The 24672-nt window shown below is 43.6% G+C and overlaps 4 protein-coding genes and 1 long non-coding RNA gene across 7 annotated transcripts in view; 3 read left to right on the top strand and 2 right to left on the bottom strand.

The window, feature by feature from the left end:
• Positions 1-2099: 2099 nt before the first annotated feature.
• Positions 2100-4866, top strand: LOC114583232 (galactoside alpha-(1,2)-fucosyltransferase 2-like). Its single transcript, XM_028704572.2, has 2 exons — positions 2100-2256; positions 3501-4866. The coding sequence occupies exon 2, from the start codon at positions 3520-3522 to the stop codon at positions 4627-4629; it is 1110 nt and encodes a 369-aa protein (XP_028560405.2). The 5' UTR covers positions 2100-2256; positions 3501-3519; the 3' UTR covers positions 4630-4866.
• Positions 4867-5022: 156 nt separating this feature from the next.
• Positions 5023-14227, bottom strand: LOC144325081 (uncharacterized). The gene is made up of 3 exons (XR_013390372.1): positions 13742-14227; positions 11471-11583; positions 5023-5483 (listed from the first exon to the last, which is right to left on the bottom strand). It is a non-coding gene; the product is annotated as an uncharacterized LOC144325081 (long non-coding RNA).
• On the top strand, positions 5492-10391 carry LOC114583233 (galactoside alpha-(1,2)-fucosyltransferase 2-like). Of its 2 annotated transcripts, XM_077917066.1 has the most exons (3): positions 5492-6200; positions 7829-7932; positions 9025-10391. In XM_077917066.1, the coding sequence occupies exon 3, from the start codon at positions 9044-9046 to the stop codon at positions 10151-10153; it is 1110 nt and encodes a 369-aa protein (XP_077773192.1). In that variant the 5' UTR covers positions 5492-6200; positions 7829-7932; positions 9025-9043; the 3' UTR covers positions 10154-10391. The 2 variants fall into 2 exon arrangements, with proteins under 2 accessions (XP_077773192.1, XP_077773191.1); XM_077917065.1 differs by having other exon boundaries at positions 5492-7932.
• Positions 13222-22968, top strand: LOC114583234 (galactoside alpha-(1,2)-fucosyltransferase 2-like). Of its 2 annotated transcripts, none has more exons than XM_028704575.2 (2): positions 13222-13378; positions 16860-22968. In XM_028704575.2, exon 2 carries the CDS (start codon positions 16879-16881, stop codon positions 17956-17958), a length of 1080 nt encoding a protein of 359 aa, XP_028560408.2. In that variant the 5' UTR covers positions 13222-13378; positions 16860-16878; the 3' UTR covers positions 17959-22968. The 2 variants fall into 2 exon arrangements, with proteins under 2 accessions (XP_028560408.2, XP_077773193.1); XM_077917067.1 differs by having other exon boundaries at positions 13229-13378; positions 16944-22968.
• The window catches only part of LOC114582336 (immunoglobulin superfamily member 1-like), a 41084-nt gene continuing 37129 nt past the window's right edge, over positions 20718-24672 (bottom strand). Inside the window, exon 13 of the mRNA XM_077918123.1 lies at positions 20718-23902. Within this exon, the coding sequence (XP_077774249.1) occupies positions 23745-23902 (158 nt within the window). The 3' untranslated portion in view covers positions 20718-23744. The remainder of the gene's footprint in view (positions 23903-24672) is intronic.

The following is a 24672-nucleotide window of genomic DNA, read 5'->3' as shown; positions in this document are numbered from 1 at the left end:
CACAGGTATACACATCCCTGACATATAACGCCACTCCTCCACCTTTCTTGTCTGGTCTGTTTCTCTGAAATAGATTGTATCCCTCCATTATTACATTCCAATCGTGGGACTTATCCCACCAGGTTTCAGTGATGCCTATTATGTCATATTTAGTTTGCTGTACCAAGAGCTCAAGCTCATCTTGTTTATTTCCCATGCTTTGCGCATTAGTGTACAGACATTGAAGTCCATTAATCATTCCCCCGTGTCTCTTATTTAGGGATTTTTTCCTCCCACCACTAGGTCTGCGTGCTGTTTGCTCCATTTGGTCTATGACATTTGGATGATCATCTTCATCAATTGATAGACTCCTAACTTCAGGAGCACTGTCTCCCTCCCCCATATTAGCCAGTTTAAAGCCCTCCTGATGAGGTTTCTGAGATTTTTGGCAAAAACATTCCTCCCAACCGTTGTGAGGTGCAGCCCATCGCTTGCCAGAAGTCCATCTTCAAGAAACTGCAGTCCGTGATCTAAGAATCCAAAACGTTCCAGTTTACACCATTTGCGAAGCCAGCTGTTCACTTCCACTATTTTTTCCTCTCTCCCTGGGCCACGTCGTTCAACTGGGAGGACAGATGAGATGACTTGCACTGGTGTGCTTTCAAACTGCTAGGTTGGCAGGAGCTGGGAAAGAGTAATGGGAGTTGACCCCGTCGTGCAGATTCGAACCGCTGACCTTCTGATCATCAAGCCCAAGAGGCTCAGTGGTTTAGACCACAACACCATATAAACATGATAAGTGAGTGCCCTGATAAGGCTGCTAAGCAATGGCAACAGATTTAGGAGATACAGGAGCAAGAACAGCAGCTTCACCCTTCAACTTCCTCTTCTACTTTTAACTGCTTACTTAAATCATTTCTGTGTAGACTTGCTGAAACAAACAAAAATTACAATGTGATAACTATATCCCTGAAATCTTCAGCTGTGTCATGGAGATCAGAAAACAAGATAATCATCTGAAACATACACCAGAGGCATTACTTCATGGCTGACATTTATTATGAATTATTTTAATTAGAGAACCCCTTTTGGATTGTTTGTGTGAAAAGCAAAAAAAATGAATTTGAGACATTTGTGTCTGAAGATTGGGAAAACATTACTTAACAGAAAGCAGTTGGATATCACACTAGCAGGAATGTTTTGAATAATTTCTTTTATGTAACTGACAGACAGAAAATCAGAAATCCCCTTTTATTCTCCTATTCTTGGCTTTTTTCCTTTCTTCTCTTTTATTTTTTCTTTTCCCCCTTTGGTGTACTCTGCTCTGGGTCATTATTGGGGTCCAAGGATTAGACACACATGGTTGGTGAAGGACCTTGAGTGAGAGGCAGGGAAGGGAAATCCCCCAGGGTGAGAGACAGGGAGAAGAAGGAAAAACTCTAGGTGAGAGCTAGGAGAGCCCACCACTTTCTGTGTGTGACAAGGGTTAAAAACTACCTTTGCATTTTATTTTATTTTCCCTGTTTTTGTTTTTATCTAGATTAATTTCTTTTATCCTATTGTATTATGAAAAAGCTTCAATAAAATCTTCAGAAAAAGCACAAAGCTAGTTTTTGACAAAAAGACTTGTACATTGTTTCTGCGCTATAGATATTCTGCTGCAGGTTTTCCTCCCGTTAATTTTTCTGGAGGCTGAAAAAGTGATGAATACATTTAATCAATAATAAATAATATTTGCATGAGTTAAAGAATTAGTTGCTGGGATGACAAAGTATATAATTCAACATTGCTGTTTGGTATGGGTTATGTACTATTATGTATCACTATGCATTTATAATAAATTGTATTTATATAACTCTCTTAATTTTTTGAATTAAATGACTATTATATGTTGACATATATGGTTAATTATGTTCTATGCTTTAAACTGTCCTGCGGTCAATTGAAGCAGGATGGTGTAGGTGTGTGTTTGTGTGTGTATATAAATAGATGAGTGAATATATGGACTTCTTTCTTTTTTCTTTTTGCTTAAAGTGCATACAGAAAACACCCGAGCAGGGAGTCATGAGGAGGTCTGAAGTCCAATCCTTTTATGTCACATTATGACCTGTATGGGTTTCATGAAGAGTCTGTACAGAAGTCAAACCCACGGCCCTTCCTTATACTATTGCAGTATCCAGGGAGCGCGACTCCCAATCTCCCATACAGGCAGAGAAAACAAAGCTTGACTTTTCCTGAATTCTGACCTGATAGAACACCTTTGGAGAGTCACTGCAGGTTAGTTCTCCAATTTAATCCTTCAATTATCAGCAGCTGAGGGGTAGTGCTGGGTGATCTCTTTGCTGTGTGTGTGTGTGTGTGTGTGTGTGTGTGAGAGAGAGAGAGAGAGAGAGAGAGAGGACCAAAAGGAAGGCAAGTCTAGGTGTGAGAGAAGTTGAACAATGGAGAGAATGGAGTGTTGTTTGGCAGGTGAAGCTGAGAGACAGAGACATCACATTTCCATCCAATAAATTGCACCCCCAAAGTCCAGGCACTGCAGTTGTTCCTCCTAGTCTGTAAGGCTGGAATTCTAAATACGTATCATTCTATGAGGCTACATATTAACTATATGTGAATTACAATTGCTCTGTAAGACCAATTTCTTTACTAAATTCAGATTATAAATTATTTGCAGGGATATTGGCTAATAGATTTAAATAGATTTTGAGGAGAATTATCAATGGTGATCAAGCAGGCTTCCTTCCAGGGAGGCAAATGTATAACAACACAAGAATGGTGATTAGCATATTAGAATATTTAGCCACGAGGCCTGATAAAAAAAGCTGCACTGATGCTGGTAGATGCCGAAAAGGCTTTTGATAATGTTTCTTGGGAATTTATGGTGAAAACTATCGATGTAATGGAGTAAGAGAGAAAATAGGATGCGGCATAAAAACGATATATAAAAATCAAAAAGCCAAATTAATATTTCTAAAGGCACCAGGCAAGGCTGCCCGCTATCATCACTTTTATTTATAACAATATTGGAAACATTGTTAAAGGAAATTAGAGAAGAACCAAGAATAAAAGGAATCAAATTGGGATATAGATCTTACAATTGAAAAGCATTTCCCGATGACCTCATCATTAAGGCAGAAAACCCAACAGAAAGTATAACAGAAGCAATGGCAAAAATGAATAAATTTGGACAGGTTTCGGGCTTTAAATTGAATAAAAATAAAACAAAATTATTAGTGAAAAATATGAATGAACAAGAAAGAATAGAGCTAGTAAATAAGATGTGGCTAACGATTACAAACAAAGTTAAATATTTAGGAATCTGGATTACGGTAAAAAACATAAATTTATCTAATGATAACTATACCCAAATATGCAAAGAAATAAAAAAAGACCTGGAAATTTGGAGTAGGCTAAATTTGTTGCTATGGGGAAGGATAGCTACAATAAAGATGACATATCAGTGGGTGTGATCTGTGTGTAGATCCTACCTGTTTTTTCACTCTACTTTGCTCTTCCTTTAGGTGTTCCTATTGTGCACCTATGGATCTCCCACAAAGATGTTCCTTCAGCCAACCTGCCCTCTTATTCTTCCTCTACTTTTTCAGTCTCCTGTCCCTCTCTGCATTCTTGCACCTATATGACAAGATGCCATATCAGCAGTGGAGGATCAGCGTCAAGAATGCATCCAATTTCCCAGGGAGGGGACAACCTGCTTCCCTCATTACCACCAACACCACCTGTAATTCTTCCAGGTCATCCTCTAAGATCATAGATAGTGGCATATGGACAGTGAACTCTGCTGGCCGTTTTGGGAACCAGATGGGGCAATATGCCACCCTCTATACCTTAGCCAAGATGAATGGACATCAAGCTTATATTTATCCCGCCATGCACAAGTACCTGTCACCAATGTTCCGAATCACTTTACCAGTGCTCCATGCTGAAGTGGCTAAAAAGATCCGCTGGAAGAACTTCCATCTGCATAATTGGATGTCAGAGAGTTATAAACACATCAAAGGCAAGTACGTCCGGCTGACGGGCTACCCATGGTCTTACACCTTTTTTCAGCATATCCGCCAAGAGATACTTCAGCAGTTCTCCTTCCATGACCACATCAAGGAAGAAGCCAATCAATATCTTCAGGAGCTACGGGGGCAGCGCCAGGAGGTGACATATGTTGGTGTGCATGTCCGCAGAGGGGATTATGTCCATGTGATGCCCAGCTGGAAAGGTGTGGTGGCTGACAGAGGATATTTGGAGAAAGCCATGAACTATTTCAGAGAGAAGTACCCCAATCCCATCTTTGTGGTGACCAGCAATGGGATGGAGTGGTGCAAGGAAAACATCAATGCCTCCAGGGGGGATGTTTATTTTTCTGGGGATGGGCGCGAGTCCTCTCCAGGGAGGGATTTTGCTCTCCTTGCTCATTGCAACCACACAATAATGACAATTGGCACTTTTGGCCTCTGGGCTGGCTACCTGGCTGGTGGGAAGACAATCTACTTGGCCAACTACACCCTCCCAGACTCACCTGTCCGCAAGCGCTTCAAGCCCTCAGCAATTTTTTTGCCTGAATGGATTGGGATTCCAGCAGACCTCTCCCCTCTGCTGTCCAAGAAACCTTCTCAAGTCCAGAAGCCAGAAGCTTGAGCAGATAGGTGCTGATTCAAGTCTAATTAGATACACTGTGTTCAGGCATTTGGCTAAATACTGAAGGCGAATACTGAAGTGCAGGGGTGGATTTATGTATAAGCTAAACCAGCTATAGTTCAGGGCCCCACTCTCTTGGGGGGCCCCAAAAAATTAAATGGTAAAAAGAACTGGATGTACATTTTCAAAATGTAAGATAAAAACCAATTAAAATAAAACCGACATACAGCAACAGTGTATTTTGTTGTGTAGGCTCCTATTTGTTGTGTGGAAATGGATTTGGATACCTGTTAGGTCCATAAATTACCATATAGCATATATTCAACACAAAAAACCAGTGGCAATTTGTTGTTGACAAGGGACAGCTGGACACATAATGGGCCCCATTACCTTCAGTAGCTTAGGGCCTCATCAAACCTAATCCAGCCCTGCTGAAGAGTTCCCTGGGAAGTTATGCAAGCCCTATTAAAATTATATTAAGATTAGGAGTTTTATTATGAAGAAGTAGCAGCAAGTTATAAAAGAAAACTACTATTACTACTATTACTACTACAACAACCAGGCACACAACTCTACTTGAGGGGTTGTCAAAGAGACAATAATCTCTAGAACAGTGGTCTTCATCCAGTCCAGACCCAGAACAAGGGACTCACTTCTACATTTTCACTTAATTTAAAATTAATAGCACTAGGATATACCACATGCCTAGAGATAAATTGGGAACAGCAGATGGATTTTACTGCTTTGTAAAGTTCACATTTAAAGACTCATTTTTCATTTGTCCAGGCAGACTCTCCCAGGTTTTAGTGTGGCAACATTGTTTTATGATCAGCTAGCTAGTGCCCTGAGAAGGCCTGAGATACAGGAGCAGGAACAGCTTCTTCACCCTCCAACATCCTCTTCCACTTTTAACTGAATAACTAAATCATTTGTGCCAACAGGCCTAGACCCACCCCCCCAACCCTGGGTGACACCCAAGTGGAATAATGACTCAAGACAACGTGTTTATGGGATTAATATTTGGCCACAAGTTTAGTAAAGCTTCAGGGAGACCTTGGCTCAGGCATTGGGCATTTATCCCTCCCAATCCCTGGCTGGGAATCTGGGGAACATCAGGGTTATCCAGAATGTGTGGGGATTGGGCTGGCTCTGGAGAACATTTGTTCAAGCAGAGAGCCCGCCCCCCCCCCATTTCGCCGCCGTCACAGGGGAGAGCAATGACAACCTATTGGCGTATGACCAATGCCTCCCTTCAAGACCCCTTTAAAGGGGAACCCTGGGATCACCGCCGAAAGGGGCACATGGGTCACCACTTCCAGCCCTCCCCCCCCCCCATTTGGGAAGACAAACTAAAGGATTCCGCCCAAGGCCTGAAACCGCCAAAGTTGTGACATTTTGCTACAGGGAAGGCAAACCCTGCCAATACAGGAAAATTCCTTTCTGGCCCTTCAACAGCGACCACAGCATAGCAGCGCCCGCATACCTGTGGAGAAGAGGTTAACCTGCAAAAGAAGGCTTAACTGAGGGAGCACAGGGTGGGAGAAGCTCTGGGTCCGACTGAGAACTCCCTGGTAAGTTCCGCCCACTATTGTATGGGCAGGGCGATCCCTCCCCTTACCTGGCCAACTCTTTCCTGGCAACGCCTCCCCAGCTGGGATTGGGTAACTGGCAGAGGTAGGCGGCTACCTCCAGGTGTCCAACGGGGGGGGGGGCAATCCAGGCTGTACTGCTGGGAGCCACATGGGATCATGGGGGCTGTGCACGACCACGCAAAAGGCGCCCCCCATTTGATGTGGGGAGCGGTCATTCTGCGTAGACCTTCTGAAACAAACAGAAAATTGCAATGCGATAATTATATCCTTGAAATCTTCAGCTGTGTCATGGAGATCAGAAAACAAGATAATCATCTGAAACATACACCAGAGGCATTACTTTGTGGCCGACATTTATTATGAATTATTCTAATTTGAGAACCCCTTTTGGACTGTTTGTGTGAAAAGCAAAAAAATTGAATTTGAGACATTTGTGTCTGAAGATTGGGAAAACATTACTTAACAGAAAGCAGAACAGTTGGATATCACCCTAGCAGGAATGTTTTGAATAATTTCTTTTATGTAACTGACAGACGGAAAATCAGAAATCCCCTTTTATTCTCCTTTTCTTGGCTTTTTTCCTTTCTTCTCTTTTATTTTTTCTTTTCCTCCTTTGGTGTCCTCTGCTCTGGGTCATTATTGGGGTCCAAGGATTAGACACACATGGTTGGTGGAAGGACCTTGAGTGAGAGGCAGGGAAGGGAAATCTCCCAGGGTGAGAGACTGGGAGAAGAAGGAAAAACTCTCAGGAGGAGAGCCCACCACTTTCTGTGTGTGACAAGGGTTAAAAACAACCTTTGAGAGAGGACTATGCATTTTATTTTATTTTCCCTGTTTTTGTTTTTATCTAGATTAATTTCTTTTATCCTATTGTATTATGAAAAAGCTTCAATAAAATCTTCAGAAAAAGCACAAAGCTAGTTTTTGACAAAGAGACTTTTACATTGTTTCTGCACTTTAGATATTCTGCTGCAGGTTTTCCTCCTGTTAATTTTTCTGGAGGCTGTTATTAAGTATGTTTTATGTTTTATAATTGCACCTGAGCTGTGTTGGGTTTTTGTTTTCTTTGTAAGCACTTTGAGCTGTTCTGGCAAGAAAAAGTGATGAATACATTTAATCAATAATAAATAATATTTGCATGACTTAAAGAATTAGTTGCTGGGATGACAAAGTATATAATTCAACCATGCTGTTTGGTATGGATTATGTACTATTATGTATCACTATGCATTTATTATAAATTGTATTTATAGAACTCTCTTAATTTTTTGAATTGAATGACTGTTATATGTTGACATATATTGTTTATTATGGTCTATGCTTTAAACAGTCCTGTGGTCTATTGAAGCAGGATGGTGTAGGTGTGTGTTTGTGTGTGTATATATGAGTGAATATATGGACTTCTTTCTTTGTTTTGCTTAAAGTTCATACAAAAACACCCAAGCAGGGAGTCATGAGGAGGTCTGAAGTCCAATCCTTTTATGTCACATTATGACCTGTATGGGTTTCATGAAGAGTCTGTACAGAAGTCAAACCCACTTGAAAAATTGTGTTAACATCAGTCAGTGTAAAGCAGTTACTCACGGCCCTTCCTTATACTATTGCAGTATCCAGGGAGCGCAACTCCCAGTCCCCCATACAGGCAGAGAAAACAAAGCTTGACTCTTCCTGAATTCTGACCTGATAGAACACCTTTGGAGAACCACTGCAGGTTAGTTCTCCAATTAAATGCTTTGATGTCAGCAGCTGAGGGATAGTGCTGGGTGATCTCTTTGCTGTGTGTGTGTGTGTGTGTGTGTGTGAGAGAGAGAGAGAGAGAGAGAGAGAAAGAGAGAGAGAGAGAGAGAGAGGACCAAAATTAAGGAAAGTCTAGGTGCGAGAGGAGTTGAACAATGGAGAGAATGGAGTGTTGTTTGGCAGGTTAAGCTGAGAGACAGAGACATCACATATCCATCCAATAAATTGCACCCCCAAAGTCCAAGCACTGCAGTTGTTCCTCCTAGCCTCTAAGGCTGGAATTCTAAATACGTATCCTTCTAGGAGGCTACATATTAACTAGATATGAATTAAAATCACCCTGTAAGTAAGATGGCTAAATGACTAGGAAGAAAGAGGGAACGTGCGGATCTCAATCTAAATTATTTCACTTCTTCTTGTTCTCTGGTACATGCATGGCATGCTGACTACACCATTTTACTAATTTGACCCTCTGTTAGAGGCAAGTCAGGGGCACCGACTTATCCCCCACATTGAGGGGGGCAGGCAGCACATTACCATTCCTGGCCCTGCCTGGCATGCCAATGCTCCGCCTGTGGTGGTTGCGGGGCTGGTGAAGGTCGGGGGTGATCTTCACCCTCCAAGCCTCCTGCCCAGTGGGCCAGCACTCGCTCATAAGCAATGGGGAGCGCAGAGGATGAAAATCACCCTCTGCATGTCCCACCCCGACCCAACATACCAGCACTCACTTGGGGGCAGCGGGGGATGGTGGCCCCCTCATTGGCGGCGGGGGGGGGGGACACGTCTGCGCCCCTGTCCTGCCTCCAACAGAGGCAGAGAAGGTCATATCAGTAAAATAGTGTGGTTGCCAAAAAAAGGTATTGTTATCACTTTCTCTAAAAACAAACTTTGACTTCAGATAGAACCAAGATGTAAGTTTCATTGAAGTCAGCAGAATTTGCTTCCACATAGACATGTATCATATGAAGTGTGGCAACACAGTCCAAGTCACCATTGACATATATCGTGGTTGTGATCTGCGTGTAGATACCACCTGTCTTTTCACTCCATTTTGCTCTTCCTTTAGGTGTTCCTATTGTGCACCTATGGATCTCCCACAAAGATGTTCCTTCAGCCAACGTGCCATCTTATTCTTCCTCTACTTCCTTGGCCTCCTGTCCCTCTCTACATTATTGCATCTGTATGACAAGATGCCATATCAGCTGCTGAGGATCAGCGTCAAGAATGCATCCAATTTCCCAGGGAGGGGACAACCTGCTTCCCTCATTACCACCAACACCACCTGTAATTCTTCCAGGTCATCCTCTAAGATCATAGATAGTGGCATATGGACAGTGAAATCTGATGGCCGTTTGGGAAACCAGATGGGGGAATATGCCACCCTCTATGCCTTAGCCAAGATGAATGGACATCAAGCCTACATCTGTCCCGCCATGCACCAGTACCTGTCACCAATGTTCCGAATCACTTTACCAGTGCTCCATGCTGAAGTGGATAAAAAGATCCGCTGGAAGGACTTCCCTCTGCGAAGTTGGATGTCAGAGAGTTATAAACACATCAAAGGCAAGTACGTCCGGCTGACGGGCTACCCATGGTCTTACACTTTTTATCACCATATCCGCCAAGAGATACTTCAGCAGTTCTCCTTCCATGACCACATCAAGGAAGAAGCCAATCAATATCTTCAGGAGCTACGGGGGCAGCGCCAGGAGGTGACATATGTTGGAGTGCATGTCCGCAGAGGGGATTATGTCCATGTGATGCCCAGCTGGAAAGGTGTGGTGGCTGACAGAGGCTATTTGGAGAAAGCCATGAACTATTTCAGAGAGAAGTACCCCAATCCCATCTTTGTGGTGACCAGCAATGGGATGGAGTGGTGCAAGGAAAACATCAATGCCTCCAGGGGGGATGTTTATTTTTCTGGGGATGGGCGCGAGTCCTCTCCAGGGAGGGATTTTGCTCTCCTTGCTCATTGCAACCACACAATAATGACAATTGGCACTTTTGGCCGCTGGGCTGGCTACCTGGCTGGTGGGGAGACCATCTACTTGGCCAACTACACCCTCCCAGACTCTCGCTACCTTAAGGTCTTCAATCTCTCAGCAATTTTTTTGCCTGAATGGATTGGGATTCCAGCAGACCTCTCCCCTCTGCTGTCTAAGAAACCTTCTCAAGTCCAGAAGCCAGAAGCTTGAGCAGATAGCTGCTGATTCAAGTCTAATTAGATACTCTGTGTTCAGGCATGTGGCTAAATACTGTAGGCGAATACTGAAGAGCAGTGCTGGATTTACGTATAAACTAAACAAACTATAGCTTAGTGCTACAATCTCTTGCGGGCCCCCAAAAAATTAAATGAAAAAAAATACCTGGATGTACATTTTCAAAATATAAGATAAAAACCAATTAAAATAAAACCTACATGCAGCAACAGTGTATTGTGTTGTGTAGGCTCCTATTTGTTATGTGGAAATGGCTTTAGATATCTATTAGGTCCATAAATTACCATAAAGCATACATTGAACACAAAAAAACAGTGGCAATTTGTTGTTGACAAAGGACAGCTGGACATATAATGGGCTCAATTACCTTCAGTAGCTTAGGGCCTCATCAAACATAAATTCAACCCTGCTGAAGAGTTCCCTGGGAAGTTATGCAAGCCCTATTAAAATTATATTAAAATTATATTTTAATTAGGAGTCTTATTACAAAGAAGTAGCAGCAAGTTGTAAGATAAAACAACAACAACAACAACCAGGCACACAACTCTACTTGAGTGGTTGTCAAAGAGACAATAGTCTCTAGAACAGTGGTCTTCATCCAGTCCAGACCCAGAACAAGGGACTCACTTCTACATTTTCACTTTTAATTTAAAATTAATAGCACTAGGATATACCTCATATCACACACAAGGATATTGGCATGATGTTTTTCCCAATACAAGTGAACCAATATTTCATGTATTATTGGTCAAACCTTTGAAGCCTTTCAATGGTTGCATCCTCGCTTTGATTTTTGGGACCATTTTTCTTGTGAGGGTAAGTGACCACCACCATTAGCTTTGCATTTTCTTATCTAAAAAATCCTTTCTGTCATTTTCTCACTTTCCATAACTTTCAGTACCTCCTTTCTATCTTTGTCACCTGCTGGTGCTTTTTTCTCCAACTCCCTTCCTGCAATTCGTTTGTCTTCCATCCTGACTTCCTCCTTCCGCTTTCTCAGCCTTTTTTCTGTTGCCACTTACTCTCATCTCACCCTCTTGAGCAGTCCTTTGTATCACAAGCCTGCTGCCTTTTTAAAAAACCACTTACAGAAATTTGGAGAACCAAACTAAGACTGGAAATGTGAGAACCCAAAATTTCCAGATTTGCCCATCCCTAGTGATAAACTGGGAACAGTAGTTGGATTTTACTGCTTTGTAAAGTTCAAATTTCCCATTTTAACCAGGCAGACTCTCCCAGGTGTTAGTGTACAAACATTGTTTTATGATCAGCTAGCTAGTGCCCTCAGAAGGCTGCTAAGCAATGGCAACAGATTTGGGAGATACAGGAGCAGGAACAGCTTCTTCACCCTTCAATTTCCTCTTCTACTTTTAATCGATTCACTAAATCATTTCAGCGTAGACTTGCTGAAACAAACAGAAAATTGCAATGCGATAATTATATCCTTGAAATCTTCAGCTGTGTCATGGAGATCAGAAAACAAGATAATCATCTGAAACATACACCAGAGGCCTTACTTCGTGGCCGACATTTATTATGAATTATTCTAATTAGAGAACCCCTTTTGGACTGTTTGTGTGAAAAGGAAAAGGAATGAATTTGAGACATTTGTGTCTGAAGATTGGGAAAACATTACTTAACAGAAAGCAGAACAGTTGGATATCACCCTAGCAGGAATGTTTTGAATAATTTCTTTTATGTAACTGACAGACAGAAAATCAGAAATCCCCTTTTCTTCTCCTTTTCTTTGTCCCCCCCTTTCTTCTCTTTCTCCCCCCCCCCCACTGGTGTCCTCTGCTGTGGGTCATTATTGGGGTCCAAGGATTAGACACACATGGTTGGTGGAAGGACCTTGAGTGAGAGACAGGGATCTGCCCCGCCAGGGTCCTGAAGCCGGCCCGCCCGGCCATTGCAGAACCCGCCGCTGTCTAACGTGGAAAGGGCCAATTCGAGCGCCACAATGAGTCTGACAGGCTTCAGCGCTGACCAACAGGGCGTCTCCTGGGAGGGTCGCTCTCGAACTCCTCCTCGCGCTCACTGCCAGTGGTTGTGTGCTGCGTTCTGGCAGGTGAGCAATTTTCAGCATTCTCCGTCCCCCAACAACCAATCAGCCAATCGCCGCTTACAATCTCGGGTTCGCGCTTCATTACAGTGGGTGAGCGATTTTCGTCATTGGCTGCTTGATTGTTGGGGGGGATGATGCTGAAATTCGCTCACCCACCAGAACGCAACACACAACCACTCGTGCCACAGAACGGGGAATGGGAAGGCCACTGTGGCGTTCATACAGAGCCCCCGGTCGTTTCACAGACTATTGACCACCACCACTACTTTATTCTTCTGCTGCCACCAATTTTGTGGGGGGAAACCCAGGGTTTGAGGTATTGAGTCTCAGTCAGGTAGACTTAACAATGAAGATTAAAGTTTATTTCAAACACAAACAAGTTTTAAAATATATTTGAAACGCTGTCACTCTATTCCCTCTCAGTCTTTTCCCTGTCTCTAACTCACTCTGACTCCTCTATCTCCCTCCCCCCAAAGAACCAACCGAACTAACTGTTAAAACCTCTGGCTGAGCCTCAAAATCAGGTAGGCCCCGCCTCCAGGCTTTCTTATTGGTCAACTTATTAACCCTTTCTCTCTCCCAATACAAATGTATCCCCAAAGAATGGGCAAACGCCACAGCCACAAACCATCAAAAGTGGGTGAGTTAAATATTCATTCACATCTTTTTAAAACTATAGTCCAGCCCCCAACAATGTACAGGGACAGTGAACTGGCCCCCTGTTCAAAAACTTTGAGAACCCCTGGTTTATTATGTTCTATGCTTTAAACTGTCCTGCGGTCTATTGAAGCAGGATGGTGTAGGTGTGTGTTTGTGTGTATGTATAAATAGATGAGCGAATATATGGACTTAATTTGCATACAGAAAACACCCGAGCAGGAAGTCATGAGGATTTCTGAAGTCCAATCGCACATTATGGCCTGCATGGGTTTCATGATGAGTCTGTACAGAAGTCAAACTCACTTGTAAAAATTATGTTAACAGCAGTCAGTGTAAAGCAGTTACTCACGGCCCTTCCTTATACTATTGCAGTATCCAGGGAGCGCGACTCCCAATCCCACATACAGGCAGAGAAAACAAAGCTTGACTTTTCCTGAATTCTGACCAGATAGAACACCTTTGGAGAGTCACTGCAGGTTAGTTCTCCAATTTAATCCTTCAATTATCAGCAGCTGAGGGATAGTGCTGGGCGATCTCTTTGCTGTCTGTGTGTGTGTGTGTGTGTGTGTGTGTGAGAGAGAGAGAGAGAGAGAGAGAGAGAGAGAGAGCGCAAAGACCAAAAGGAAGGAAAGTCTAGGTGCGAGAGAAGTTGAACAATAGAGAATGGAGTGTTGTTTGGCAGGTTAAGCTGAGAAACAGAGACATCGCATTACCATCCAATAAATTGCACCCCCAAAGTCCAGCCATTGCAGTTGTTCCTCCTAGCCTGTAAGGCTGAAATTCTAAATACGTATCGTTCTAGGGGGCTACATATTATCTATAGTGGAATATCTACTTACAACCATAATCCGTTCCGGAGGTCAGGTCATAACTAGAAACGTACATAAGTAGAGGCGCACTTTTCCATAGAAAGTAATGGAAAAGTGAATCGATCCGTTCTAGACGATGTAAAACACCCCCTAAAACGGCAGTTGGGGGTGGGGCAAGGGTCAGTAAAGGGCTGATTCACTTCAGCCAAGGTCACTTTTTTTCTTGCCAGGCCAATTTCTTCTCTGGACTTCCTCAGGTTAGTTCCTCAGTGGGGTTTGGGGCTGCAGTGCGCCCTGCTGTGCCCCTTGCAGGCAGCACCTCTTCCAAAGCTTTGTGGGTGGGATGGGGGCCCTCTCCCCGGCAGCAGAGGCCTCAGCGCTGCTCCGCAGCCAGCCGGGTGAGCTCTGGGTTGTTGGCAAGGCCTCTGCTCGTATCTAGAGGAAAGTTCATAAGTCGAAGCACCGACTGAAGGTCGTAACTGGAATCGTAAATAAGTAGAGCTGTACATAAGTCGAGGTTCTGTGGCATCTGAATATAGACTGCATTTTTAATCAAGGCTTATATTGGCTTATATTTTGATCAGGTTCAAAAAGTCTAAAAAGGGCTTGAATTCATAAATGTTTCATGCCAGGCAGAGAAAACCTTGGCCATTCTCCTAAGACAAGGGGCCCCCTTGATTTATAGCAGGAAAATAACTTTCAAAGTCGTAAAAGCTGGAATTACAGACTGAGAGCAGGACATTGACCTACATGTTACAGAAGATAAAAAAAGCAGAGATAAACATAATTAGGAATGAGCAAAATGATACCAATGTGCCTCCCAGTAAAATGAGCCAGATCTTCTTCCTAAGGTTAAAAAGGCCAAGAGCAATGGAGAAGCATTTAGCTGGCAGAAAAAGAGCATTTCTGGGAAGTCTTTTTTAAAAGCAGTTTCTTTCTTAAACTGAGAGAGTTAAAAGAGCAATAAATATTGGGAACAGCTAAAGAGGAGAGCAGATGGCTGAAGGGGGGGTAAACTGAAGGGGTTCCTTTTAAAACCTGTTTTTTACTGAGTTCCTTCCTTTCTATTTTGAGAAGCTTTATTCTTTTAAAAGGTTACCTATGATAATGTATGAAATATATTAGCTTAAATATATTGGCTTAAATGTAATTATGCAAAGGATTTAAGAAATGCTAGATTCTTATTTCATATAGTTGTAAGAGTTGTATTTATCCTGAAATTAAGTCAGTCACCAGCGTAGCCCCCCCCTGCCAGACAAGAAGACGCTATCTGGGCGCTCCTGATATATAGTTGTCAGACATTTGTTTAGAAACCTTCAAAATGAAGGAGATCTTTCAATGTTGATGTGAAACTCAAGATCCTTGACATATGTTTAAGATAAAAATTTAAGATTAACCATTTGTTTTAGAAGGCAATAGGGCGAAGAGGGCAAGAGGTGAGCTGGTAATTAATATTCCTTGTTGAGACACATGTAAGATATATTACTACTTATTTGTCATTTATAGATGTAACAATATATAGCTCTTTGTGCTCCATATAAGGACAGGAGGATGTGGGTGTATCTTTTAGGATTGGTTATAGCAATCAGCCAATAGGAAATCCAACCAGGCTGATTGGACAGAGGCAGCCCAAGGAGGAGCAAAGGGGGCTGGATTAAGGGAATATAAGTGCTGGCCATAATGGCAGGAGGCCAGGCCAGAGCTTGGTAACCATATACCACTGTGCCTCTCATTTATTTGTCTGACAAATAAATTATTATTTTAATTTCTCTATTGCTGCGTTGAATATTTCATTCCAGCTAAGCGTTAACCACAAGCAGGGTGCTACAGTTCCACTGTAGATATGAATTAAAAGTGCCCTGTAAGTAGGATGGCTAAATGAGTAGGAAGAAAGAGGGAACGTGCGGATCTCAGTCTAAATTATTTTACTTCTTGTTGTTTTCTGGTATATGCATGCTATGATGACTACACCATTTTACGAATTAGACCCTCTGTAAGACAGGGGCATCGACTTACCCCCCCCCCCCCGCATTGAGAGGGCCTGGCATCACATGACCCATCCTGGACCCGCCTGGAATGCCAGCGCTCCCCCTGTGGTGATGGGGGGGCCTCCCACCCAATGGGCCAGTGCTCACCCATCAGCAACGGGCAGCACAGAGGATGAAAATCGCCCTCTGCATGTCCCTGTGATGGCCTGGGACTCGGGCTCGGATTCAGAGCCAGGGGAGTCTCAGTCTGCACCGTATCCTTTGCCTCAGGCATCATCTGAACCAAGTCTGGGGCCTGAACCGGAAGAGTTCCAGTCTGCACAGGTTCCCCTGCAACAAACACCAGCTGGGCCAAGTCAGGGGCCTGAGCCTGTCCTGGCTCCAGATGCGGGGATTACCTCATTGCCTTCAGCTAGGCCATCACTTAAAGCTGCTCCACTACCAGTGGGTCAGAGGAGGCTGAGGCAGCCCCTGGGTCTAGTAACCCACCGACATCTCCCCAGCTGCAGAGACTAAGGTCTGAGAGAAGGAGAGACCTGAGTACTCGCAGGAGGAGTGCTCGCCTTTGGGCAAAACAGGGAGGTGAGTCGCCGGGGGATCAGGACCGGCCGTTACTCCAACAAAGATAAAAGGCTGTCGGACCCCACCCCAGGTTGCGGGAGCAACATTGCAATATGCCAGATCCTGCCTGAGATGCTGTACCTGTCCTTGCCTGGTTTCCTGCCTCGTGTCCTGCCTTGGCCCTGTCGGACTGATGCCTAGCGGAACCTTCAGATTCTGGACCGCTCCTGGACCACGCTTCACAGGTTACCCCCGGGCTGAGCACAGTCCCACCGCCACCCAACATGCCAGCACTTGCCTGGGGGCGGCAGGGGATGGGGAACCTCTCAATGAGGGGGGACAAGTTGGCGCCCCTGTCCTGCCTCTAACAGAAGCAGATAGGGTCAGATCAGTAAAATGGTGTAGTTGCCAAAAGAAACTTTGACTTCAAATAGAACAAAGATGTAAGTTTAATTGAAGTCAATAGGATTTGCTTCCACATAGACATGTATCATATGAAGTGTGGCAGCACACTCCAAATCATCACTGACATATATCAGTGGTTGTGATCTGTGTGTAGATACCACCTGTCTTTTCACTCCATTTTGCTCTTCCTTTAGGTGTTCCTATTGTGCAGCTATGCATCTCCTACAAAGATGTTCCTTCAGCCAACCTGCCCTCTTATTCTTCCTCTACTTTTTCAGTCTCCTGTCCCTCTCTGCATTCTTGCACCTATATGACAAGATGCCTTATCAGCTGTGGAGGATCAGCTTCAAGAATGCATCTAATTTCCCTGAGATGGGAAATTCATCCAGGTTATCCTGTAAGATCATAGATAGTGGCATATGGACAGTGAAATCTGATGGCCGTTTGGGAAACCAGATGGGGGAATATGCCACCCTCTATGCCTTAGCCAAGATGAATGGACATCAAGCCTGTATTTATCCCGCCATGCACAAGTACCTGTCACCAATGTTCCGAATCACTTTACCAGTGATCAGTGCTGAAGTGGATAAAAAGATCCATTGGAAGGACTTCCCTCTGCGAAGTTGGATGTCAGAGAGTTATAAACACATCAAAGGCAAGTACGTCCGGCTGACGGGCTACCCATGGTCTTACACTTTTTATCACCATATCCGCCAAGAGATACTTCAGCAGTTCTCCTTCCATGACCACATCAAGGAAGAAGCCAATCAATATCTTCAGGAGCTACGGGGGCAGCGCCAGGAGGTGACATATGTTGGAGTGCATGTCCGCAGAGGGGATTATGTCCATGTGATGCCCAGCTGGAAAGGTGTGGTGGCTGACAGAGGATATTTGGAGAAAGCCATGAACTATTTCAGAGAGAAGTACCCCAATCCCATCTTTGTGGTGACCAGCAATGGGATGGAGTGGTGCAAGGAAAACATCAATGCCTCCAGGGGGGATGTTTATTTTTCTGGGGATGGGCGCGAGTCCTCTCCAGGGAGGGATTTTGCTCTCCTTGCTCATTGCAACCACACAATAATGACAATTGGCACTTTTGGCCGCTGGGCAGGCTACCTGGCTGGTGGGGAGACTGTCTACTTGGCCAACTACACCCTCCCAGACTCTCACTACCTTAAGGCCTTCAATCTCTCAACACTGTTTTTACCTGAATGGATTGGGATTCCAGCAGACCTCTCCCCTCTGCTAGCCAAGAAACCTTCTCTTTTTTCTTTTTTAAATATTTTTTATTGATCAATTTCCACATAAGTCCAGAAGCCAGAAGCTTGCGCAGATTTTTGCTAATTCATGTCTAATTAGATACTTGCATTGAGTGATTGCACTGAGAAATTACTATTATTATTATTATCATTATTATTATTATTATTATTATTATTATTATTATTATTATTTACTTACACCCCACCCATCTGGCCAGGCCTCCCCAGCCACTCTAGGCAGGTTCCAACAGAATACTAAAAACACAATGAAACATCAAACATTAAAAACCTCCCTAAACAGGGCTGCCTTCAGATGTCTTCTAAAAGTCAGATAGTTGTTTATTTCCTTGTGTTTGAAATTTCAGGTTAAGTTTTTGCTTCAAGGTGGGTTCAGGCATTTGGCTAAATACTGTAGGCGAATACTGAAGAGTTCCCTGGGAAGTTATGCTAGCCCTATTAAAATTGTATTAAAATCATTTTTTAATTAGGAGTTTTATTATGAAGAAGTAGCAGCAAGTTGTAAGATAAAACAACAACAACAACAACCAGACACACAACTCTACTTGAGGGGTTGTCAAAGAGACAATAGTCTCTAGAACAGTGGTCTTCATCCAGTCCATACCCAGAACAAGGGACTCACTTCTACATTTTCACTTTTAATTTAAAATTAATAGCACTAGGATATACCACATATCACACACAGGGATATTGGAAAGATGTTTTTCCCAATACAAGTGAACCAATATTTCATGAATTATTGGTCAAACTTTTGAAGCCTTTCAGTGGTTGCATCCTCGCTTTGATTTCTGGGACCATTTCTCTTGTGAGGGCAAGTGACCATCACCATTAGCTTTGCATTTTCTTATCTAAAAAATCCTTTCTGTCATTTTCTCACTTTCCATAACTTTCAGTACCTCCTTTCTATCTTTGTCACCTGCTGGTGCTTTTTTCTCCAACTCCCTTCCTGCAATTCTTTTGTCCTCCATCCTGACTTCCTCCTTCCGCTTTCTCAGCCTTTTTTCTGTTGCCACTTACTCTCATCTCACCATCTTGAACAGTCCTTTGTATCACAAGCCATCTGCTTGTTGCCTTTTTAAAAAACCACATATAGAAATTTGGAGAACAAAACTAAGCCGGGAAAGGTGAGAACCCAAAATTTCCAGATTTGCCCATCCCTAGTGAAAAGCAGTTGGATTTTACTGCATTGTAAAGTTCAGATTTAAAGACTCATTTCCCATTTGACCAAGCAGACTCTCCCATTTGTTAGTGTGCCAACACTGTTTTATGATCAACTGGCAGTGACTGGTTTTAATTTTAATAGGCAGCAGGGACATCACAGTTCTCACTTCTGTTGGTAGGAGATACAATTGCTCACAAACAGTCCCCAATCCAAGTTGCCATTTTGATTATTTTCTTGTTTTCCTTTCAGCATTGCAATCCTCAAATGGTAACACCTGGATTACCCCAAACCTACAGGTCTTTCTTGTAGTGACCTCTTAAAGAACATCCTTGAGTCAGGATTACTTGTCAAAGGGTCTCACATCCCCTGGATCCGAGCATATAATTGCAATTCAAACTTCCCACAAAGTTCTCTGAGCAGGAACTACTAGTCTCTAAACCCAGTAGCACCAGATCTTTTGGGCGAGTTGTCTGAATTAACACAGAAACCCCTCATACTTGTCAAATCTTGCATAGGTCCCTAGCAAAGAAAGTGGGAATCACTTGAGGCCATTCTCGTGTGCCCAAGGTTATGATGAAATCCAAATCAGAGCACTGTGCCCTTTCAAACTGTCCACAAGATCAAAAGCAACACGATGGCCAGAAACAATTACAATTACAGGGGTTGGTTGGTTTACCCTTTCAAACTGTGGCAGCTTCACTTGAGGGCAGGAGCCCTGGACACTGTGATCGTAAAGCACTGAAACACCTCCCATATTATAGGAAAGTCTAGGCTGCTTAAGGGACGTGGGTGGCACTGTGGGTTAAACCACAGATCCTACGACTTGCCAATCAGAAGGTCAGCGGTTCGAATCCCCACGACGGGGTGAGCTCCCGTTGCTTGGTCCCTGCTCCTGCCAACCTAGCAGTTCGAAAGCATGTCAAAGTGCAAGTAGATAAATAGGTACCGCTCCAGTGGGAAGGTAAACGGAATTTCCGTGCACTGCTCTGGTTCGCCAGAAGTGGCTTAGTCATGCTGGCCACATAACCGGGAAGCTGTACACCAGCTCCCTCGGCCAGTAAAGCGAGATGAGTACCGCAACCCCAGAGTCAGCCACGACTGGACCTAATGGTCAGGGGTCCCTTTACCTTTACCTTTACCTTAGGCTGCTTAAATTGCCCCTTCCAGTCTAAATGCAGCACTCGGCGACATGCAGATGGGTTGGGCTCCCTATGAATGCTTCATGCTGTTAAATGTATAGAAACATTAAAAATAAATAAATCAACATTTCCACGTGAAACAAAAACTGAGTTACGAAGAGTATCATCTCAAGATCCTGCTGTTGTCCTGCTTGGTGGGGTGTGTGGCGTGAATACCTGTTCCCCAGCCAGGTATTTCTCAATTATTTTCTATAGGTAGCTCTCACCCATAGAAAGATAGAAAGAGTAGTCCTAGAGGATTGTGTGTGACTCTAACCAAGTGAGCTCCTCAGTGTCTTATTCAGTCTAGCTTGGTTCAAAAGGACATGATAAAGGAAGTCTTTTATTTGGTTGTTTGTATTGTTGTATGTTATACTCACTGTATGTTATGTTAACATTTAATGAGGGTGGATTTGTGCAATGGGGGTGGGGGGGTTTGTGTTATGTTGTAAATAAAATTCCAATAAAAAATTAAAATTAAAATCAAAAGGACATGGAGCCTTGTAAACTGAAATATTAGCTGTCCCATATAGGGCATGCAGGCAGCAACAAAGAAATCAAAAGATTCCAGCCATATACAGTGGTGCCTCGCAAGACAAAAAGAATCCGTTCCGCGATTCTCTTCGTCTAGCGGTTTTTTTGTCTTGCGAAGCAACCCCATTAGCGGCTAAGCGGATTAGCGCTATTAGCGATTTAGCGGCTTAGCGGCTATTAAAGGCTTAGCGGCTTTGAAAAAGGGGGGGAAAGCGGGGGGGAAATGGCGAGACTCGCAAGACGTTTTCGTCTTGCGAAGCAAGCCCATAGGGAGATTCGTCTTGCGATGCGCCTCCAAAACGGAAAACCCTTTCGTCTAGTGGGTTTTTCGTCTTGCGAGGCATTCGTCTTGCGGGGCACCACTGTATATGGCAAAACTAAGGCCTACAACAGTCCCGAAGCCACAGTTTCTCAGACTATCTACTTTTTTGAGATTTTGAAGCAGTGTAAAATATTATACAATGTAATGAACAAAAGAACACAAACTGAGAAGAAAACCCCATCTTTATTATTATTTTTCAAATACAGTTTAAGAGTAACACATCTAAAACACAATGGCATCAAATACCAGTAAAAAAACACACTATTACAATATATAAATTAAACCAAAGAGAATAAACACACAGTGCCTTGAAGAGCTGCCCCAATAATTAAAACATGCTTTTTGTAATGGATCAATTGAAGACTGATGAATTGGGGAAAACCCTCCAATTCATAGGTTGTAGCCAGTGACAAAAAGAAGAAGCATGCTTATCAGCCTGCTTGATGCAGTGGTGCATCTGGTATGCCTGAGTGTTGAAAAAAGAATAATCTCATATTGTTGTTGTATGTCTTGAGAAAATTATCTTGTCATCACGGTGGACTCACGGAGCTATCTTTGCTTGGCTTCTTGGCCAATGGTTTCAATATCTCTTGAACTTTTGCACATCAAAATCTAAGGGCAATATAAATATCCTGTAAATATAGTGGAAAAGGCATGAGATAACAATAGGTAAACGAGCCCTGGACTGTTAAGTCCAGTCAAAGGCGACTACAGGGTTGCGGAGCTCATCTCACTTTCAGGCCGAGGGAGCCGGCATTTGTCCACAGACAGCTTTCTGGGTCATGCGGCCAGCATGACTAAACCGCTTCTGGCACAATGGAACACTGTTATAGAAACCAGAGTGCACGGAAACACAATTTACCTTCCCGATGCAGCGGTACCTATTTATCTACTTGCACTGGTGTGCTTTCGAATTGCTAGGTTGGCAGGAGCTGGGACCGAGCAACAGGAGGTCACCCCGTTGCGCAGATTTGAACCGCTGACCTTCTGATCGGCAAGCCCAAGAGGCTCAGTGTTTCAGACCACAGCACCACCCACGTTCCAATAATAACAATAGAGGGGTTTTTCCCCAACCCGGATTAACTAGACACTGGCATTAGAGGCTGAGCTGTGTGCATAACTTGAGGGGGGACAAGAGGGGGCTAAGCTGCCATTCATTGGGAAGTTTGCCTAAAATCAACACTGGACGGATGGTGTCATTGTTATCCCTACTCCATCCATTCCTGGGGACTTCCTGAGCACAGAAAGGGATAGAGGCACCAGGTTGGATAAGGATAATAGATGGGATACAAAGAGGCTTGTAAGTAGTGTCCATGGGCTTCTGGAAGTCAACCGGTTGGTGTTTTCTTTCTTTGAACATGTGATACCCATGTAATATCAAAAATTGTGTTTGAAAGTCCTTTGGCTTTGGAGGGTGATTGTCCCATAGTCGTGGTAAGGAGTGGTGGCCGATGTGATAAGAGAAACACAAGCTAGCCCACAGCTCCCTTGAATGCATGAAATTATTTGTATGTTTCTTTGAATGTATACCAAGCAAAATAAGGATCAGCCTTCTACTGTATCAGACCTTTAATCTACCTCCCTCTTCTCAACTGTCTTCTCTGACTTGCACCTGTGATTTGCATCCTGGAGCTTTTCACCAGTGATCATTTCAGCAGAGAAGCTAAGGGATGTGACTAAACCTGGACCTTTCTTTCAAAATGAAAAATATATGAACAGTGGGCAAATGCAAAAAGTCCCTTGAAGATTACATACCCTGCAACATTTCTCTGATGAAAATAGGAACGCCCTATTCCATAATAATAAAAATTTTATTATTTATACCCCGCCCACCTGACTGGGTTGCTCCAGCTACTCTGAGTGACTTTCAACAGATAAAAACATAATAAAACATTAAACATTAAAGAAAACTTCCTTATACAGAGCTGCCTTCGGATGTCTTCTAAAGGTTGTATAGTTACTTATCTCCTTGACTCAGGGGTTGCCTAATTCTATACCCTCCAACATTTCCCCGATGAAAATAGGGACATCCTAAGGCAAAGCAGGATATTCCAGGATCAAATTAGAAACCTAGATGGTTTCTGTAAATACATGACTGTCCCTGGAAAATAGGGACACTTGGAGGGTCTGAGATTAAGTTCAGACCTTGTTTGGAAATTCAAAGGAACCAGTGTGGAACCAGGAAGTGGAAGAGTACCATAGATTCCGGCGTATTAGGCGACTGGGCGTATAAGACGACCCCCAACTTTTGCTGTTTAATTTTAGAGTTTTAGAGTTATAGAGTTTGAGCACCGCCAGGGGCAGAGCGCACACCCCTCCGCTGCCTCTGCCATCGCAGCAGCCCAAGGCGAGGAGTTTGGCAGGCGGGTGGGTGAGTGCCGCGCTCGGAAGGACTTTCCACGTCCCTTTCTGTGGAGAGGGAGGAGGAGCAATGGCAGATGGGGCACCTCTGCTCACCAGCTCCCTCGCCTCCTTCCCAACGTGTATACCCGGCGTATAAGACAACCCCTGACTTTTGGGGTGATTTTCCAGGGAGAAAAAGGCATCTTGTACGCTGGAACATACGGTAATCTCACCTTAAATCCATGTTTCCTCCAGGAGGAGAGTCATCTCACTTTAAGGCCATGTTTCCTTTGGAGCTGCTGGTCTCTGATTATGACATATGTGAGGAGGAAGAGGATCAGACTTCCTATGGCAAATCTAATTATGTTGATCAGGGTATAATCTGGAGGCTCAGAAGTCCCCGGATTGGAGGTGTGAGGACCTGCGCACATAAGCAAATGAACAGGGAGACTTTAATCCACTGTTCTCACCAGCTGTCTATTCCAACAGACCACAATGTGCAAGATGCATTGCTCTGGATGTGAAAGCAGAGGCAAGTACATCTGCATAAAGAGTTAGTTTGTGCAATAGCTTTTATGTCCATGCAACCCAGACTTCCTGACTGTCCTCAGAAATACATTAACTGGGACTATACAAAATTTAAAAAAAAATTCCTTCCAGTAGCACCTTAGAGACCAACTAAGTTTGTTACTGGTTTGAACTTTCATGTGCATGCACTCTTCTTCGGATACACTGAAACAGAAGTCACCAGACCCTTATATATAGTGAGAGGGTGGGGAGGGGTATTACTCAGAAGGGTGGTGGGAATGGGTGATTGGCTGATAGGTGTGGAAACCTGTTGACGACTGTTAACGACTGCAATTGGTCTTACAGGAAAAAGCAAGGGGTGAGATGGCTAAAAATAGGTTTATCATGTATAATGAGATAAGAATCCAATGTCTCTGTTCAGACCAGGTCTCTCCATGGTACTATACGGTATGTGATGCACCTTCATCACTGTTTGTGGTGGAAAATAAATTTAAATAATTAGGCAATAGTCAGCAGCATGTCCTGTGATTTTGTGGCCCTGATTTCCAACTGTATATTATGGAATGCCAGCTATGCTCAGTTGGCTCAGAGAATATGTACAAGAAGACTCTTAGTATTTGCACTCATAACAGTCCAAAACCACAACACAACCAAAAGGGGATG

This window comes from Podarcis muralis, chromosome 13 (genome assembly GCF_964188315.1).
Source record: "Podarcis muralis chromosome 13, rPodMur119.hap1.1, whole genome shotgun sequence".
Taxonomy (NCBI): Eukaryota; Metazoa; Chordata; class Lepidosauria; order Squamata; family Lacertidae; genus Podarcis; species Podarcis muralis.
Note: the sequence above shows the minus strand (reverse complement) of the source record. Positions and strands in the feature narration are given on the sequence as shown.